Here is a 17,797-nt window from a genome sequence, read left to right on the forward strand (position 1 = left end):
TAAGGTAAACTCGGAATAAGAGAGAAACAGACTAATATTAGCGTAGATGCCATTCTTCTAATGATGTAGCAAGTACATCGGGTGGTATGGGAAGTGTTCCCGGTTCCGGTTTACCTAATTAATGCAGCCTAATCAATACTTTAACGGATTTGGATATTAAAAGCATATTAGTATGTTATGTGTATGCCAGGTTAAAGAGATGGGTCTTTAACCTAGATTTGAACTGCAAGAGTGTTTCTGCCTCCCGAACAATGTTAGGTAGGTTATTCCAGAGTTTAGGCGCCAAATAGGAAAAGGATCTGCCGCCCGCAGTTGATTTTGATATTCTAGGTATTATCAAATTGCCTGAGTTTTGAGAACGTAGCGGACATAGAGGATTATAATGTAAAAGGAGCTCATTCAAATACTGAGGTGCTAAATCATTCAGGGCTTTATAAGTAATAAGCAATATTTTAACATCTATACAATGTTTGATAGGGAGCAAGTGCAATGTTGACAGGACCGGGCTAATATGGTCATACTTCCTGGTTCTAGTAAGAACTCTTGCTGCTGCGTTTTGGACTAGCTGTAGTTTGTTTACTAAGCATGCAGAACAACCACCCAATAAATTATTACAATAATCTAACCTTGGGGTCATAAATGCATGGATTAACATTCCTGCATTTGACATTGAGAGCATAGGCCGTAATTTAGAAATATTTTTGAGATAGAAAAATGCAGTTTTACAAATGCTAGAAAAGTGGCTTTCTAAGGAAAGATTACGATCAAATAGCACACCTATGTTCCTAACTGATGACGAAGAATTGACAGAGCAGCCATCAAGTCTTAGACAGTGTTCTAGGTTATTACGTCCTATAATTAACACCTCTGTTTTTTTTTCAGAATTTAGCAGTAAGAAATTACTCGTCATCCAGTTTTTTATATCGACTATGCATTTCATTAGTTTTTCAAATTGGTATGTTTCACCGGGCCGCAAAGAAATATAGAGCTGAGTATCATCAGCATAACAGTGAAAGCTAACACCATGTTTCCTGATGATATCTCCCAAGGGTAACATATAAAGCGTGAAGAGTAGTGGCCCTAGTACTGAGCCTTGAGGTACTCCATACTGCACTTGTGATCGATATGATACCTCTTCATTCACTGCTACCAACTGATGGCGGTCATATAAGTACGATTTAAACCATGCTAATGCACTTCCATTAATGCCAACAAAGTGTTCAAGTCTATGATGGCCATCCCTGGACAACTGTGCTTGTTTGATGGCGTTAAATCCAGCTCAATAGAATGAGCAGAGCCGTTTGTGAGGTTAGCGAGGAACACAAAGTCTTTAGTGTGGCCCTCAAGAGAGCAATCACCCTGCTCCAGCAGGAGGACGAGGACGCCAGGGTCATCCGTAACAAAAAACAAAAGCTGATAAAACCGGAAAGCAAAACGGGGGGAGGCATCACTTAAATAGTTTATGTTTGTATGTATCTTCTAGCTTATGTTTGCATGTATATTCTGTCACAAGTCAGTGTGACGTGTGATCAGGCAGAACAACAAAGACAAGAAAGATTTAAACAGATAAACAGTCTTTAATAATCCACATAGAGGAATATCCAGAGTGGGCGGGCAGACAGGTGGGCAGGCAGGCAGGCGCTCACACAAACACACGAGGTAACATTCACAATAACCAACAAACTATTAATCATTTTCATAATTTTCTACACTGTAAAATATTTCCAGGATTTCACAATATATAACTGTAATATTTCACAGGTAATTACATTATTACCACTTCACAGGCTTTAACTGTGATATTTCAAAATATAATACCGTATTTAGACTTTTACTGTGAAAATAATGCAGGCGCGGGGCTTTTACAAGAAACTACTGTGAATTCCGTCATTTTCGCGCTGCAACTGCGTCATCTGAGCTCCCCCGGAGCTCCATGGCCTGATCTCCTCCGTGGTCTCACTCTATGGATTCAGTGCGGTAAGTGTTTAATTTCAAACTTTGTCCATTTGATGACTGTTTTTAATATGAAATTTCATGTTATTTAAAACTATGAACCAAATTAGCGTTAGTTAAGTTCTGTTTCATGTTTTTGTAACTTAGCTGGAGCAGACTCGCGTCTAGGTTTGAGCGCGCAAATTTGAATGATCAGACGTTGGTTGTGTTAATAAGTGTATAGCTAGTAGTACCGTATTAAGTTATTAACTGTGAGGCTTCACGTTAACTACACCATCAAAATTGAACTGTAGCTTTGTTTAATGCTTTTCTTAGTTAACGTTCGTTACTCTAACAGAACTCTCTCTTTTCCCACAGCATTTTTCTACCACCAGGAAATTAAGTTATAAGGTAAGCTGTGGCCTTAATGTGTGTATTATGACAGTTATGATCAACTAGATACATTATAGTGTTGTGGATTTGTGCAAAGGTGGAATAAATTAATCTCAAATTAGTAATGTTAGCTAGCTGGGCGTCGTCCATATTTTTCTGCCATGTGTGTGAAACGGAGCAGCCGTTGTCTGTCTCGTCAACAGAAAAAATAAAGTGCATTTTATTATAAAAAAGATATAGGAAAATAAATGTGTTTATCACTGAATTAGTGGAGCTTCGTTAGCTGTGCTATTCTAAAGTAAAACAGGTCGACATCTGGAGATATTAGGAGCCATTTTGTCTGTGAACGGGTAATAATTCTAGGAGGAAGAGTGCAAGCAGAAACAGCCACATGGAGATGGACTGGCAACAGGCTCTTCCTCCATCCTCTGCAAACAGTACGTGTAAATGATGTAAATTGTTGTGTGCAAATGCATTGCCTGGGTAAATCACACACATCTAACTTACTTTGTTGCAGGACTATTCTTGACTGTGTGTTTGTGATGTAAATGTTTTTCAGTTGCTGTTAAGTTATTTAAATGGTTGCTGTTTAATTGAATCCAAGTAATGTCACCTTGTTAAAACTGAGCTAACTTTAGTTTTGCTCAGTACTGCAACAGCAGTGACCCACTGAAGGTGATGACTGGGAACTGAAACATTTTTAATCCCACTTGAATTAAACTAACATCTTTCTTCTCTGTCTTTTTGTTTATATGTGCTTCTTGGGCATCAACCCAGAGACAGGTACAAAATCAAAGAGGCAGAGAGGACACATAAACCAGCAAGTCTGTACACTGATCAGGAAGCTCATTGACTTTGAATGGATGTCAGTCTAATGTAGGTTGTGTTCCAACTTCAGAACAGACTAACGAAACACTGTCTTTGTTTTAAGCTAGAATTAGTTATGCAGTAAGATGTTTACTTAAGCTATTAAAGGGTTAGTTCATTCAAAAATGTAAAGTCTCTCATTAATTACACTCCCTCATGATGTTCCAAACAATTTTGTTCAACACAAATTAAGATAATTTTAAGAAGTCCGAGAGCTTTCTGATCCTGCTTATAGACTGCAATGTTATAACCGCTTTCAAGCCCCAGAAAGGTAGTAAAAACATTGTTAAAATAGTCCACGTGATTAAGTGGTTCAACCTTATTGCTATGATGCGACGAGAATACTTTTTATGCGTTCCGCACTATTAAGTATTTTTGCATCGCTTCATAACATTAAGGTTGAACCACTGTAGTCACATGGACTATTTTAACAATCTTCACTACCTTTCCGGGCCTTGAAAGTGGTAATAAAATTGCTGTCAATGGAGGAGTCAGAAAATGTCTTAATTTGTATTCCAAAGAAGAACGAAGGGCTAACGTGTTTGGAATGAGGGTGGGTTTTTGGGTAAACTATCCCTTTAATCTGTTATACGAGTTTAGACAGGCTGCAAAATGTGTAAAATTCATTGTTCTTACGTTTATTTGAATTAAACATGCCTTTTCAATGTTATAGGTTATTGATATGTTAGAATAAAAACGTCAAATTTACAAACGTACTTTACAATAGTTTTAAGTGTAAATTTACATCACATTACTGGCTTACTGAGTTGCATTACTATGTACGCATGTCATGTAATCTTGCTTAACCTCAATCATGTTACTTTCAGAGTCCTCTGGTTTGTTGATTTAATATTAAATGATATAGTACTATTCACATGATTTATCTGATTTATCATGAGTTTTACAATTGTAATTTCTTAAATTGTACACATTTTAGGATTAGTTTTACAATGCGAGTACCATACTTGCAGGTACTTGCACCACAAAGTAACTTAAACTTTGTGTCTTTCTTATCTTTTGTAGATAGTGGACAGAACCCATACTATGCAGGTGCCTGCTGCAAGGGAAGGAGTGAGACACCTGCAACCCTCTCTTTTCCCACCTTTTTGTCTTTTCTTCCCTCTCACGCTCTCTCTTCTCTCTCTCCTTCTTTCTCTTTTCAGCTCCTACGTTGTGAAGTACCATTATCACATAGTAAACAAATGCACAGTGCACACACATAGACACACATTCCTGTTACCCAGTGTTCATTCTTGTTACCCAGTGTTTATTCCTGTTATTAAATTGTATTTTTCAAGTACCATTATCACATAATGGCAAACACAGTAAACACATTCACACACATATTGACAGACATTCATGTTACCCGGTGTTCATTCATGTTACCCAGTGTTCATTCATGTTACACAGTGTTTATTCCTGTTATTAAAATGTATTTTTCTTCTAAAAAAATAAAAGTTAAACCATTGTTTTTATCAGTTTTGTTTGGTCCATCATTTATGCTAAATCACAGTATAGACATACAGTTAAATACAGTAATTCTACAGCAGCTTACTGTTAAATTACAGTAATATGATAGACTAACTGTAATTGCACAGTAAAATACTGTAATTATACAGCAGCTTACTGCTAAATCACAGTAATATGACAGCATAGTTATTGTGAAGTCACAGTAAACAGCTGTCATTTCACAATTATTTACTGTAAAAATGATACGGTAACTTGCTGTGAAAGTCATGCAATTATTAACCTGCAATTTATTGTAAATTTACAGTGAAATAATTAACAGTGTAATTTTCATTTACGTTTTTACTAAGTTTAAGTGTTTCATCTAATATTTGTATTATTTCAGCTTTTTTTCAATAAGCGAAAAATATATTTATCATTTTCCTTTAAATCTATTTTAATCTTCTAATGTTTTCTATTTTTTTCCACCGTTTTTCATTTTGAGTGCACTATTCTTTAAATATAGCCTATTTCCTGTAATTGTCATCCACTGTCATGAAGGGTGAAGAGGTATTACTTAAGTTGTTGAACAAGGAAGCAAGACAGTTAATATTGACATAAGAAGTGTTCACAAAGATCTTCGCTCTCTCACTGAGCTCCTGTCAAAGGCTTTGAATCGACATAGCCTTTTACACAACTGTGCAGGCTAAGAAAGGGTAAGGAAAGAAAGAAGGCAAAAAAAAACCCTAGGCTCCATTTAAGTCTGATCCAAAGAGCTTACAACTGTAATTAAATCATTCAATTCTTGTCCATGCTTGACAGAGCAGAGAGAAATTAACTTCCCCACCAACCTCATTTTCTATATGAACATGAAATAATGATTTTCTGCCAGTCTAATTACAGAGGCAACATCTGATCTGTGCTGCTTCCAAGGGGGATTAACTCCAGCACAGGCATTAGAGCTCATTACCAGCTTGAGTGCAGAAATATTACATCTTGTAATTGGATGGAGAGATTTATATACTGATCCGGGACCAGTTTTTTGGAATATTGTAATTACAAGCTTCATTGATCAGCTTATCTAAACTTCGCAGGAAAACAAACTGGGCGAGCGTGCATCACATTAACTAGCTGTGACCCTGTGACGCTCCTGCTAGTATGCAGGGGAAACGGGGTTTTGTGTCTCTTCAGGGTGGCTGAGCGCAATGTATCTTTTACTTAAGGATAACTGGCTGTGAAGTCATCCATTTGACTTACATAAGGAGTCTGTTTCTCCTGCTAAACGCGCTAACGGAGTATTGATTCCTCACTGCGGCAATTTGCCCGCTAAAATAAAGCAGGTGCAAAAGATGGGAGGCTAGGATCTTCTGATCATTTGCAAGCACTATTTCTTTTTCGTTCCCACCCGACCAACTCTCTCCAGCGTGCACCTCGTCTTGATACCCTATGTTCTGTTTGCATTGCGCTTTCAGAGGTTCCTTCAGTGGAAATGTTCATACTGCAGCCCAAGCAGCGGCCAAATCAACAGTTCTCGAAAACCAATATAACTAATCATTTAGCTCCTTGATTTTGGGGGAAAGAAGAAGTTTAAATAGCTTTCCTGGACTGGATAATATATATTGTTTTAAAATCTTTGGTAAAACCAGTCTCGTGATAATACAATTATTTTTCAGATCATTATTGATCCAACATAATGCAATATATATATGGATCTTTATTATATTATTATTGTTGTTGTTTGTTGATTTATTTATTTATTGAAATCACTGTTTATATTTTTTCCTGATCTTACAGAAGTGCAGTCTATTTAGGCGATAGATGGCTGTTTGTGCATAAAACTGTGATTTTACTTTTTGTTATAAATAGATTATATATTATTAGAATAGAATGTTTTTTTTAAACAGAATATAAACTCGAATTATTTTGTTTTTATTGATATAGTATTTTATTTTAGTTTAATTTCTCCTGGTTTTAAAATCAACAACCATCGTAAACGCAGTTATTTCACCGACTTGTGTTTTATTCTGTGTTGATTTAAGCACAAGTCGATGAATAGTGATATTATAATCTTCTTAAAAAATCTTATTTTATGAAGCGAATTAGATTGTGAGTTAAGATTGATGGTGTGTTCATAATAAACCGATGGAGATGTAATCTCAGCACTACATACTGTTTTCTGAGGACAATAAAGTATCAGTCTCTTCGGGATTTATTTAATCTGTTCCTGGAATTTCAATACTGAATCTCTTGTTTCACTGATTTAGTCTTACTGTTAACAAAAATCTTTTTTAATCCTTTGCAGTTCGCAGAAATATTTGTTTTTATTATCATGAATAAGGAAAGCCCTTGTTTATTTTTATTATTATTATTATTATTATTATTATTATTATTATTATTATTATGTTGTCACCATAATTTAGTCAAATTGTTTTAAAGCTGTAATTACTATTTTTATGGTGATTTGGTAATTTAGCACGTGTTACGCATATAAGTTTATTTCTTTAATTTCGTCTCATTCGCAGTCTTGTTTCTGTTTTGGAACAGGGTTGTTATAATAGGCTTTTCAGTTGCTCGAAAATAAAGTTAGATATGATTAAACGATAATAGGAACTAAAGTCTGAAAATGATCGAAATACGACTGATATTACAATGTGCGTGAGAGAGAGAGAGAGAGAGAGAGAGAGAGAGTGAGAGAGAGAGAGAGAGAGAGAGAGAGAGAGTTTTCAGAGATGGGAGGGGCCTGTGAGACTCTAGAAATGTCAATCACACGAGTGTTGTGAACAATCCCACTCAATCTGAATGTGACCTCAGTGCACCTCAGACCGGAGAGCGGCTTTAACTCTCACCGAGACTCTCCGTGAGTTTCCACTCAGTCCCGTGTCAAAGGCGAGATCTGTGATTGTTTTCCATCGCTCGGACCTTTGGCAGCAGCATGTCTCTCCCGCAGCTCGGCTATAAGTACATCAGACCGCTGTACTCCACGGAGCGGCACGCGGCGCTCGGTGCGTCGGGCTCTCTCTCCAGCGTGCTCTCCAGCATGTACGGAGCTCCGTTCTCCAGCGCGTTCCTGCCCTACTCCAGCGACCTCTCCATACTCAACCAGCTGGTGAGTTCGTGGAGGATAACTGTTGGAGTTGAAGAATATAATAATAATTTGTGTTTACAAGCATCTTTGAAAGTAAAAAAAAAAATCATTTTTCGCATTTGATTCATATCTAATGACCTGTTAACTGCATTACTTAAAATTAAAAATGTTACTTTATTTAAGTACCGAATATAACTTTTTCGATCTCTAGTTATTTATTTCACATATGTTTACTTGTGCTTTAAATAAAAGAGAGAGAGAAACAACATTTATTTTTTTAAGAAAATTAGAATGTTTTTAAATTAGAAAATGTTGCTACCTTATGGCAGATTTATTCTTACTACTGAAACATACTTTGTACTTAATAAAACTAAAGAAAACGTATAGCCTAGATTGAGAACCCAAAGTCTTTTTAGATCTAAGAGAACGCGTGTCTGTGTGTGTGTGTGTGTGTGTGTGTGTGTGTGTGATTTAATCTTCAAAAGCAATTTGGAATTGTAATTTAAAATATTTAGACTGGTTTATTTGAGTCAAAAACTTTACTACATTAAGTTAAAATAGCAATTTTAAAGGGTCCCATTAAGGAAACAAAAAATAATGTAACAACTGTATATTTCTTTTTCTTTTCTTTTTTTCTTCAGTGTAAGATATAATAAAACACTGGAAAATATATTTTTTTTCTTAAGTATAGTTTTCTTTTTATCTTTCCTTAATTTATGGATATCTTTCACCAACGAATTTGAACCAGTTTAGCAGTAAATAAGCACGCATTTCTCTCAGAAGCACATGTGCTCATACACACTCTCTTTTTTTCTGTCTAAGGGCTCCCAGTATGAGTTTAAGGACAGTCCTGGGATTCAGCATGCAGGGTTTCCTCACACACCTTTCTACCCGTACGGACACCAGTATCAGTTTGGGGATCCGTCCCGACCCAAGAACGCCACCCGCGAGAGCACCAGCACCCTGAAGGCCTGGCTCAGCGAACACCGCAAAAACCCTTACCCCACCAAAGGAGAGAAAATCATGCTGGCCATCATCACCAAGATGACCCTCACCCAGGTGTCCACCTGGTTCGCCAACGCGCGCAGAAGACTGAAAAAAGAGAATAAAATTACTTGGGTTCCCAAAACGAGAACTGACGAGGAAGGATATGTGTATACGAGTGACAATGAGGATGGAGACAAGAGGGACGAGGACGAGGAAATAGACCTGGAGAACATAGACACGGAAAACATCGAAGACAAGCAGGATTGTGATTATCAGGACGAAGAAAAATCAGCGTCTAAAGTTTCTGATTCTGAGGAATATGATGACGCAGGAGCTGAGAAGAGTTTTATGAATGATATCATGAAAGACAGAAGAGACACAAACTCAGATGAGGGAGAGGAGGACCAAATCAAAAAGAATCCCGCAGCACAAGAGCCCTCAAATAATGCGAGTCCACCTCAGAAACCAAAGATCTGGTCTTTGGCTGAAACTGCGACGGCGCCGGACAGTCCCAAAAAGTCCTCGTGGATTCAGACGAACTGTGACGCTCAGACAGCCAGGAATCCTCTCCATGTTCAGAACTGGACCAAAATGGCTTTTTCAGCCCATCAGATGGCTTTAACCAGCCATTACCTCGGACCTAAACACCAGAGCGCCTCAAACAGCCACATACACATGAAGCACGGCGAGCACAGGACTCACATCCTATGAAACAAACCACACATTCAAAGACTTTTCATGCTTTTCAGTTATTTTTCACCTTCCTCGTGGGAGCTAAACACTTATTATGAATCAGAGAAATATCCAGTTTCTGCATAACGGATGCTCTGAATTTATAATAGATTAAAGCTGTCTATTAGCTCTTCAAATAATATGAGATTATATTAGACTATATTTTATATTTCTGACTTGTAAACATACATTTCATTGTGTTTAATTTGTTAGAATCATTTGATAAATCCATTTCATTTTATCTGTATGAGTAACAGTCTCATCCTTTAAAAAAAAACAAATAATGAATCTAAACAAATAGATTGTACTATGACAGAATTAGTCACTGAGAGATATAATAACTGATGGAGGAAATAGTGCCTATATGGGAATCTTAAAAGTCCTCTAGTTATGTCTTAAAACACATACACACTCTCATGGCTTTGTGCGCATGAAATATGATTTGTGTAAGTGTTGCATCCACATCCTTGTCTTATTTTAGCATTTATCCGTTTTAAGGATTCGCAATAATATTACACCAGAATGTATGCTTTAAAAAGCGATTTGACCGTTATTAATTCTTTATTGATCATTTTGTTGTTGTTGTTTTGTTTTCCCAAATGCCTTGGATTTGAAAAACCTGTCATTGTTTGTCCCTTTGAATTTTATATGTCATGTTTTGTCTGAATATTTTAAATGGGGTAAAACAAAAAAAAACAAATATTTCAAATGGTTTTGTAAATGAGATGAAAATGTACCTACTTGAAATATTGAACTATTGTACAAAAACATATATTTTGAATATTAAAATGAAATCACAATTATAACGAATTTATGCTTTCTCCTTTTCACTGTTTTTCAATGGATGTTTTAATTAAACCTGGAAAAGAGAATTAAATGGAAATTAAAACAATATTAGTTCCTTGCAATATTCATAAGCATATTTAAATTAACCTGAACCATAAAAAAAAAAAAACAGAAAAAGATTTGGGACATCAAACATCTTAAAAAGATAATGGTTGTCCAGTGCCTAAACCTCAATGATGGACATCATATTTTCCTCTGGGGTCACAATTAATGACAGATATATATATATATATATATATAAAATGTGTTTGTTTTGTCAAAGCTACACTTGCCATGACTGTCATATTGCTGGTTCAGGATTGACATGCTGTCACACAGATAAACGTCTCTGCTTAAGAGCGCCATCTGCAGGCAGCCAAAACATCCCATTTAAAACTTTTACCTTTTCTGTTATTTCCTCTGCTGTGTTTCAGGCAACTAGATCATAGATGTGGACCATATTGATGTTTGATATGTCAAGCGTACCCCTACACTCTCACAAGAAAAAGTACAGAATTCTCACTGTTTGTACACTTTAGGTACTGATATGTATTGTACCTTTAAGGTACCAATATGGACTCTTTAGGTACAAAGCTATGCCTTTTGAAAAGGTACTTCCCCAGTGACAACATTTGTATCTATTTTTCTGAGAGTGTAGCATGTAGGCTAACCTAAAACAGACATGAACGAAACCTCAAAACCTATGGCTGGTTTAGGATCATGGTCCTATAACTCTTCTAAATGATGATATATTAAAAATCAAAACATAACTTAACAGAGTCATATCTAGAGACCAGAATATCATAGAGACTTGAGGGTTTGGCATTCTCCTTGTCTTGCTATTTGTAGATCTGCATTTGTGATTAAACTAAAAACAAGGTGATCAGGTCAAATTTAGTTTCTGTATTTAAACCTATCTCAACGTATGAGACATGTTAAGGGTTAACCCTTTTGTGTTTGTTTGTGTGTATCTTGAGGACAGACAGCACAGAGAAGGAGGCGGCACAGATTTCATGCTTGCGTTCTGAGGGAAACGCTTCCACGCCACACAAAAGACCCTCATTTGGATTTGGGGAGAAGGAGGACAGACTGAGGTCTCTCTCCATTCAGTTTAAAAATTCCTCACCCTGTTCCCACAAGGCCTTGTCACAGGAGTTACTGAACAATTATGGCGATAGATTGTTTTCTTGAGTAAGTATTAAAGCAAATGGAGAGAGGCCAGAGGGGTTACGTTCCACTCTAAAGACATTGTATACTTTTATATCTCACTGGGCTTGTTTTTTGTTCAAGATATAATGACATTCTGGTGGTATGTGGGCCCTCAAATGATGCCAAAATATTGCGAAGCCTGTGGATGTAAAAACTGGCAAGATTTCAATTTCTAAAGAAATGGAACAGCATCACCGTTGAGAATCATCAGATCACTGCGTTCATTAGAAACTAAGAACAATTTGGCTTTAAGGTTCTCTGATGATCAATGATACTTATATAACGTTTGATCTATTTTTAGCACACGCAGAATTTTTTAACAATGATTAAAAACTAAATGAAATTCATCTGCTGAAGCCCATTGCAAATATAGATATCCATACCTATGAACTATGGTTGCGGACACACAGTCATCTTGCTTTCAAGTGCTCTTGATTGGTTTTGACCATTCCAATATGGCTTATATATAAACCTTATGTAGCTCCTCCCCTTTTCAGTGCTGTGCTTGTTGTCTTCTGTCTTATGTTTAAGGTTGTATGAATTAATGAAAGAACCGCTCGTTCTGAAATCTTCCCTGTCTACTGACATTTGTTACGACATCCACTTCGAATATTACAATGCTCATGGTAACCTTCGTTAACTCAATAAGTAAATCTACTTCGCCAGTGAATTACTCCATAACAATGCTGCTATAGCTACCACAAAAACGGAAATACAAAGATTCTAAAGATGGCTGCACACTTGTTTCTCTGGCGCATAAGGTATATAGCATATAACATTGCTAATGAGGCATTTATGTATACATATCTATATAACAACCATATAGGATGCTAACAGCTATTTCGAACATACTAGCAACCACTCAGATAGCACATGTATATTTCCAAGATGCTCGCAGAATGTTTCATCTGGAAAGCATCAGTTGTGCACAAACAACTGATAAATGTCTTTAAAAAATAGCAGTTTTACGTGTATTCTAATTAATTAACATTGCAAAGACACTAAAATGACAGCGAACATTTTGCAGATGAGTAAACACTCAAAAAAATGATACATCAAAAAGACATATTTGCAATGTACATGTGTTATCAAGGCACACAGCATGCTGACTGCCACTTAGAACATGCTAGCAGTCTCAAAGCATGCTAACCACATGCTAGCAAATGCATAGCTTGCTAACAACCACTCAGACCACAACATCCTGACCATAGCCCTTAAAGCTCAAGTGGGTAAAAAAAAAACAAAAAAACTCATATTTCTTTCAGAAAATGTACAAATCTAGGTCTTAGCTTTGCCCTCCACCAATTAAAAGTGAAAGGATGTCACCTATTATAAGTAAAAAGAAAAGATTAGGTTTCCATTCATCTTGTACCTTGGCTCAGCTGAAAGGACCATGACAGTACACCAGCACAGTAGCATAACCCTGAAAACAACTGCCCTGAATGTTCTCACTGCTCTACCATATCATCATTCTAGACCAAAATTTAGACCGGCTGTGCGAACTAATAAGACACAACTTCATCTCCATCTGAGAAAATGTGCTGGCAGTCATCTAACATGGCGCTGTTAGTTTCAACATGATGGCCACTGACCACAGCCAAAGGATGTGTGAGTGAATGAGTAATACAGTCATACATCTTCAATCCTCAAAGTAAATCTTCTAACACAGCTGACTTTACCATAAGATATAACATTTTTGTCTTCTACAATAATTAAAAGGATTTCCTTCATTTATTAAACCCTATTCTCTCCAATCCTCAAGACTTCCAATATAGTGTCTCCATCTCTCTATTCATGAACCATAATGCACCAGAGCAACCTAAAACAACCCCCACCACCTCATCATCATAACCAGAGCCCTGTAAGATCCAAACACAAGTCTTTGTGGAAACTCCCATGACCTTCAGAAATGTGTGAGAACGAAGATCACTCACTGATTAAATAATCAAACATCCAGAATTGGACTTCCGCACTGGGCCGCTCCCCCACAGGACCATGGGAAATCGCACTGCTAATACAATTTTACAGGTGGATTCACAGGAAGATTGGAATGTAATTACCAGTATTAAAATGTCGACCTCTAAGAATTCCCCAGAGTGCCGCTCACCCTGTGTTCAGGATGGACGCGGTATATGTTACATTGAAAGAAAATATACAGCTGTTGGGATCTGGGGTTTGGTATAAACATATTTTACACAGATGAACAGATGATCATTTAAAATAGAGGAAAGCAAACAGTGCATGGGATGTGAGGTCAAATGGTTAAATCCACATCCAAAATGATTAAATGGCTTGAAATCATGTTTCTGTCAGTTATTCACAGTGACACTGCAGTTTCCATGGGTTTCATTGCAAATATTTATCAAACAACTCCCATGACTGATAAATGGGTGTATCCTCAACACTTTTGTCTCAGGGGTTGATCTTTATTAAAACTAACAAGGTTTTATTTCTTTTTCTAATATGAACTTACTTAAAAAGCTTATTATGATTTAATGGTTATTTTTATTGTTTTACCATTGTCCCATGCCCATCTTAAATTATAAACATGTCAAAAATTCTCAATCTTGGGCAGGTCTTGTGTTTCAAGAACTAACAGATCTGATTTCATATGCGTTTGTGAGACAAAAATATATAGTTCATGGGCCTATTTGAGAAATATGATCATTACATTCATCAGTAAAGTGAATTCAATCTAAAAGCTGATGGTCATTCCTTTCACCAGCCTGTTTAAATAGCACCAGGACGAGAAGGCCATATCTCTCCCAGTGACCCACCACATGTGTCCCTCACTGGGCTAAGGGTAAGGTGTGATGACCGCTGGAAAATCATTCCTGGTTCTTTCACTTTGCCATCTCACACACACTCTCTAATGAAACACCAGACCGGCAGCGCAGGGAGCTTGTGAGCTCAGCTCTGACTTACACAATCAATACTACACACAACACACACACCTGCATCTGCATCTAATGGCATCACATTGTTTACAATATACAGTATAATGCATAATAAACTTGACCAAAATTAAATGCAAAGTTGTAATAACAAAAAATTATAATTCATTTCCTTTTAAAAGTTTCTTTTTAATTTTGAGATGAAATGTGCCAACAACCGATTTCCTCATATGTCAGATAAGAGAGCACATAAGTCTTTTTTTCTGCAGATCTGTGGAGAGACAGGTTTTCTTTGGTTTAGACATCTGAAAGACTGTTTAAAATAACTGTTTGCCTCCCTTGGCCCAGGACGTCAGTATAGGTAAGAGTTTGACTGACGGGTCAAAGCTGAAGATAGAGCCTTGTGGCACTCCATACTTCACTAGTGTTAGGATAGAACAGAGAGTAAATACACTTTCATCTGGAGAGAGAGACTTGGTGTGATTGTAGTTAAGACCAGTTTTGTTCTTCGAGCCTGTCACGGTTGGTAAACCGTGATCTCTGGGTTTTGCGCTCTGTGGGTGAAGTCTGTGTGTTACGCGTCAGCACTGATTAGTTTGTGGGCATCTCCATTAATTGTCATCAGCAACAGCTGTCACTCATTACTCATCCCTATATATTGGCTTGTCTAGCGTCTTGTGTTCGTGAGAGCGTTGTTTCATGTTTGTAACCTATGCCTTGCTTTCTTGTGTGTTTCTGCGTTGGATGTCCGTGTATCCCCAGAACCCCGTCCACTCTACGCAGCCCACCACCAAGCAACACCACTTACCTTCGACTCTTCCCCGCATTTCCTGTGTCACCCTCTCCTGCTGCCAACTCACCTCCGCCTTCCGGATTCGTCATTCCTCACCACCATCTTGCACTGTGCATTACTCCCAGCGTTATTTGTGTCTCAGTTTTGTATTGTCTCATTGTCTTCATTAAATCTCATTAATCTCGCATTTGCTTCCTGCCACTTTGGGAAGTCGTGGCCTAATGGTTAGAGAGTCGGACTCCCAATCGAAAGGTTGTGAGTTCGAGTCCCCGGCCGGCAGGAATTGTGGGTGGGGGGAGTGCATGTACAGTTCTCTCTCCACCTTCAATACCACGACTTAGGTGCCCTTGAGCAAGGCATCGAACCCCCAACTGCTCCCCGGGCGCCGCAGCATAAATGGCTGCCCACTGCTCCGGGTGTGTGCTCACAGTGTGTGTGTGTGTGTGTGTTCACTGCTCTGTGTGTGTGCATTTCGGATGGGTTAAATGCAGAGCACAAATTCTGAGTATGGGTCACCATACTTGGCTGAATGTCACGTCACTTCACCCAGTCGTTACAGAACGCTCTCACCAACCATGGAAGCAGTGAGCACCACTTCACTGTCTGAATTCATTCACCACAGCGTCAACCACATGGATCAGCAGCAGGAAAGCATCGTGAATACTGGAGGCGCGATCCAAGCGCTGGTGACACAGGTGTCCGAGCTCACTCACCTCTCCCACAGTGCCCACTGCACTGCCTGCGCTGCCCGTCCCCCGGGAGACCTCCCAGGACCACTTCCGGCCAGAGCCACGACTTCCGGCACCAGAGAGTTGCTCCGTTGAGCCAAACTTTTGCAAGACTTTCCTTAACAAATGGTCCATGCATTCGCATTAATCTCATTAATCTCGCACTTGCTTCCTGCCACTCCTTCACCCAGTCGTTACAGAGACATATTCCTCATTCTACAAACCCATTCACAACGTCTTGAAGAATTTTACTCACAAATACCTTACCACACCAGCACCATCAAAATCAGTTTCAATCTTGATATGAAACTATAAGCAATGTTAGACATGATAACTACAACAGAGAGCTGAGGAAAGTCACTGCTGAGCAAAAAGACTTAAGCATTTCCTTGTGTTCTGAGTCAAAGTTTGTTCATATGTATTGACGTTTACCTCAATCACAAAAGTACTCATGTGCAACCAAGGACAGCTAAACAAAGCATCAGCCAGAAGATCGGGATAGGAGATGAGAAATCTCTACAGACCTTGAGAGAAGCACACAACCCTTAGGTTATGCTTTAGCCAGACCTACAGCTGTAGAAACACCTTCTCTATGCACGTAAATTAAATATGAAGACATTCAGTTGGAAAGCCCAGAGTTCCCTTTGACTAGAATCTCTGTATTAGGTATTTACACTCTGAATTATCAAATATATTCTGTTTGAACAAATGTAAAATAATTCCTTTTGATTTGCTTTTGGGAAAGATTTGAAAAAGTTTGGTTTGGTTTGGTTTGGTTTGAATAGGATAGGATATGATAGGATGGGATAGAAAGAAAAGGGAAGGTTTGGAAGAGAAAATGGAAAATAAAGGAAAGTAAGGACAAAAATGGTTTGGTTTGGATAGGATGGGGTGGGATGGGATGGGATGGGAAGATAAGGGAAGGTTTGGAAGAGAAAAAGGAAAATAAAGGAAAGTAAGGACAAAAATGGTTTTGGTTTGGTTTGGTTTAATTAGGATAGGATAGGATAGGATAGGATAGGATAGGATAGGATAGGATAGGATAGGATAGGAAGAAAATGGAAGGTTTGGAAGAGAAGAAGAAAAGTAGGGACAAAAATGGTTTGGTTTGGTTTGGTTTGGTTGGGAAGGGAAGGGAAGGGAAAAAACAGACCATTTCTGAGGGTAAAGTAAACCAGTGTATCAGACTAAATGCTATATTCTAATGAATTAAAATATCTCTTGATACATTGTCATCTGAGAAAACAAATGTAATCCACTTCACTCCGGTGAACTCTATCCCATTATGACTGAGACAGTGGTACTAAAACAGACTGACGGGCCGCGTTAAGGGTGTATCCAGAGCGGGATGTGTTTTATTTATTTCCTGAACTCAGGGGCAGGTGAGGGAGGGTGTTTGTCAGGTGAATGAGAAGAGAGGTATTGAAGTGTATGAAATATTCAGCAAAACAGTAATGATTCCCCTGGACAAAGCAAAGGAATGTGGAGGAGCAAAAACAGAGGCTGGAAAAAAGAGAGGGGAAATACAAAGAGATCCTTTTCTCTCTCTCTCTCTCTCTCTCTCTCTCTCTCTCTCTCCCTTTCTTAAGGAAAAGACTGACAAAAGAGCTGAAGTACCATACATATTCCTTTTAAATCCATCTATGGCTTTCTGCAGTGGAATCAAAGTACACCGCTGCTCATGATTCAGGACTGTTTGAAAGCGCTCAACAGAGGGTAATAAAAATGAGAAGATGGTATTGTAAAAATCATCTCTCAGGGACGGTCAGAAATGTGTCAAAGAAGCATGGCCATCTCCAGCCACATTCATATTTATGAATATTATTATTATTATTATAAAAAACAAATGGAGTTTGGCAGACTGTAAAGATTGCACAAATAACTGGTTCACAAGAGAGCAAGTGTC

General features: G+C 38.0%; 1 protein-coding gene across 1 annotated transcript; it reads left to right on the top strand.

Moving 5' to 3' along the window:
* The first annotated feature begins 7,412 nt into the window (after positions 1-7,412).
* Positions 7,413-10,238, top strand: LOC132133153 (iroquois-class homeodomain protein irx-3-like). The gene is made up of 2 exons (XM_059545891.1): positions 7,413-7,744; positions 8,546-10,238. Exons 1-2 carry the CDS (start codon positions 7,571-7,573, stop codon positions 9,419-9,421), a joined length of 1,050 nt encoding a protein of 349 aa, XP_059401874.1. The 5' UTR covers positions 7,413-7,570; the 3' UTR covers positions 9,422-10,238.
* Positions 10,239-17,797: the final 7,559 nt, after the last annotated feature.

Source organism: Carassius carassius, chromosome 50, assembly GCF_963082965.1.
Source record: "Carassius carassius chromosome 50, fCarCar2.1, whole genome shotgun sequence".
NCBI lineage: Eukaryota > Metazoa > Chordata > Actinopteri > Cypriniformes > Cyprinidae > Carassius > Carassius carassius.